We start from the raw sequence: 2854 nt of genomic DNA on the forward strand, positions 1-2854 counted from the left end.
GGCCCCCAGGCAGGAAGGGCAGATGAAGCCCAAGCCCCGGGGGGGGGGGTCCCTCCAATGTTCCCTCTATCGAGTCTTGTGAGCAAAAACTCTACTTTGTGAGCGACTGGCATTAAAGTTGTGAGCGAGTGATTTGGCTGCTGCATACATTAGCTTTCTCTGGAGCCCATCCCTCCTGCGCTCAGACAAAAAAGTGTGAGCCGGAGGCTAAAAAAACTATGAGCTAGCTCACACTAATTCAGCTTAGAGGGGACACTGGTTCCCTCTCCACACATCCCGTCCTCTGGAAAGATTATTTACAGCACCGAAGCGGGTTATGCACGGAAGGGGGTGGACAGATGACACCGGGAGCTGCCTTGGACTGAATCAGGCCCTCCTTGGTCCGGGACGGTCTACTCCAACTGGCAGTGCCAGCCCCCCCCCCCAACAACCTGACCTGACCCTTACTGGAGATGTCGGGGACTGAACCCGGGACCTTCTGCAGGCCAAGCAGAGGCTCTGCCACTGAGCCCCTGAGGTGGGAAGGGGGGGGGAGAGAGGGAGCGATCCCTCCCCCCCGGCACCGTGGGGACCCTCTCAGCCCTAAAGCCCAACGGGGACTTGTTCCTGCCAGAAACACCCCCACCCCCACCCCACCCCGATAGCAAACAGGCCAACATCCAGGGGGTTCCAGCTAAGCCACAAAAATAACCAGCCCGGCACGGGGAGGACCCTTGTCAGGTTTTATTTCTCCAACACTTTAAATAAGCGGTATATATTAAGTAGCCTTTCCCACCATTAAAAACGCAGCTGAGGTCTCCACCAGTGCACTGAATGTCGGGGGAGGGGAGGTGCTGAGCCCCTTTGCAGGATTCGCTCCGGTCACCATTATTGCCCCCGTGGGGAAGGCCTGGCCTCCATTGGTTGGCAACACCCCGAGGAACGCCCCCCCCCCAGTCTCTGGGACCAGAGAGGACAGAGGCCACCTCCGCAGCTCACAGGACTCCTAACCCCCCCCCAAGTGAAAGGGCCCCTCCGAGCAAAGGCGACTCGGCCCTGCCCCTCCCGTGCCCGGGGGCCCCCCGCTCTGCCAGCCGTGTGAGGAAGACCGCTGGGGGGAGGCACCGAGCTGAGTGGGGCAGGACCCAGGGACTCAAAGGAAAGCCACTGGGGGCCACTCGTGGGTCGTCTCCCTCTCCCACGTGGAAGCCACGGGATGTGTGTGCGTGTGCGCACGAATGCGTGTCGGAGACCCAGCCCTCTTTATTGCACTTCCGGCAAGGATTTGGGGGGGGGAATGCCACCCCCCCTTTTAACAGCACCTTTCAGGCTGGCACCCGGGGCCTGCACAGCCCCCTCCCCAGCAAGGCCCAACGGTCACCCACACAGCCCCCCTCCCCGGTTTCCCAAACCCAGAACAGGCCAAGTGCTGCCCCGGCAACAGCTGACATCTTGGAACACGCTGCTGCTGCTGCTGCTGCTGCTGCCGCCTCCCTGAGGCTGCCGCAGAGGCCTGGGGCGGGGGCAGGGAGGCCCGCTCGGGGGTCCAGCAGAGGCTCGGTGCCTCCTTCTGCCCCCCCCCCCCGGGGTGTGTGTGATTCTGCAGTCCTCTCTCCCCTGGCCCTCCGGCAAAAACCCAGAACAGGCTGAGCGCTGCTGCAGTGAGAGCTGACCTCTTGGGACATGCTGCCGCTGCCTCCCTGAGGCTGCCAGAGTGGGTCCAGCAGAGGCTCACTGCCCCCTTCTGCCCCACAGGGTGATTCTGCAGCCCTCTCCCTTGAGCCGCCAGTAGGACTGGGCTTAAGGCAATTTCAAGCTGGGCTCTGGCCACCCCAGCCCAGGGCTCTTGTGCTGCTGTGGGTGCCAGTCCGGGCACAGCAGGCTCTTGGCCTCGCAGCCCAGGTTCTGGTAGCGGGGGGTGCTGGCGGCCGGCCGGCGGCAGACGGAGGCAAAGCTGAAGCTGAAGGGGCCGAGGCAGCAGGCCGGGCAGGCCAGCACCTCCTCCTGCTCCGCCACGCCAGCGCCGCTCAGGGCCAGCGCCGCCCCCGCGTGCTCCGCCGGCACCCCGTCCACGGTGGGGGGGACGCTCAGCTCCGAGAGCCCCCCGCCCCAGCCGTGGGGCTTGCTGTTATTGTTCAGGAGGAGCCCGTTGGGGGGCCACGGCTGGACCCCAGACACGGCCGTACTGATGAAGTTGCCGTTGGCGGCGGGGGTGGCCGGCGGGGGGGCGGGGCTGTCCGGGCTGCAGTCCGTGCGCTCATGCGGCAGGGAGGGGGCGGGCTGGAGGCTGCTGCAGTCGAGGGCCAGGAGGCAGTTCCTGCGGGGCTGTACCTGCCCTCGCCGAGGTAGCTCCGGGGAGGAGGGCAGCGAGCGGCACTTGCGCCCGTGGGAGACGGGCTCCGAGAAGTCACACTGCACCTCCACCGCGGGCTCCGGCGTGATGGGCGTGCCCAGCGGGAAAGGCGAGGGAGGCGGGAGGTCGAAGGTCAAGGAGATCAAAGACTTGCTGGGCGTGTCAAAGAGCTTGATCCGGCCCCCCTGGAGGTCCTGGCGGTGGGAGAAGGGGTTGACCCGCTGCGGAGTGTCCTGGGCACGGGGCAAGTGGGGCGACCCGGGCGGGAACATGTCCGACTGGCTGCGGGAGAGGCGCTGGTCCGGGGGCAGGAGCTGCTGGGCGGGCAGGCCGGACGGAGGCTGGGGGGTCGCCGGCTCCTTGGCTGCCGCTTGGCCTGGGAACAGAGACGGAGGTGAGGGGCTCGGGCAGAACCAGACCGTGCAGAGGCTAAAGCCGGCAAGACCAGCCGCGGCCACGCCCTGCCCACGCAGGTCCAAAGGAGACCGGGGGGGGGGGGGCGGGGAAGTCCCCCCCCTAAAG

At 66.2% G+C, this 2854-nt stretch overlaps 1 protein-coding gene across 1 annotated transcript in view; it reads right to left on the bottom strand.

Moving 5' to 3' along the window:
* Window positions 1-1779: 1779 nt before the first annotated feature.
* Window positions 1780-2854, bottom strand: part of TESK1 (testis-specific kinase 1) — a 46104-nt gene continuing 45029 nt past the window's right edge. Inside the window, exon 10 of the mRNA XM_015405534.1 lies at window positions 1780-2708. Within this exon, the coding sequence (XP_015261020.1) occupies window positions 1780-2708 (929 nt within the window). The remainder of the gene's footprint in view (window positions 2709-2854) is intronic.

The sequence above is a fragment of the Gekko japonicus genome, unplaced genomic scaffold (assembly GCF_001447785.1).
Source record: "Gekko japonicus isolate JY-2015 unplaced genomic scaffold, Gekko_japonicus_V1.1 scaffold2624, whole genome shotgun sequence".
Lineage (NCBI taxonomy): Eukaryota > Metazoa > Chordata > Lepidosauria > Squamata > Gekkonidae > Gekko > Gekko japonicus.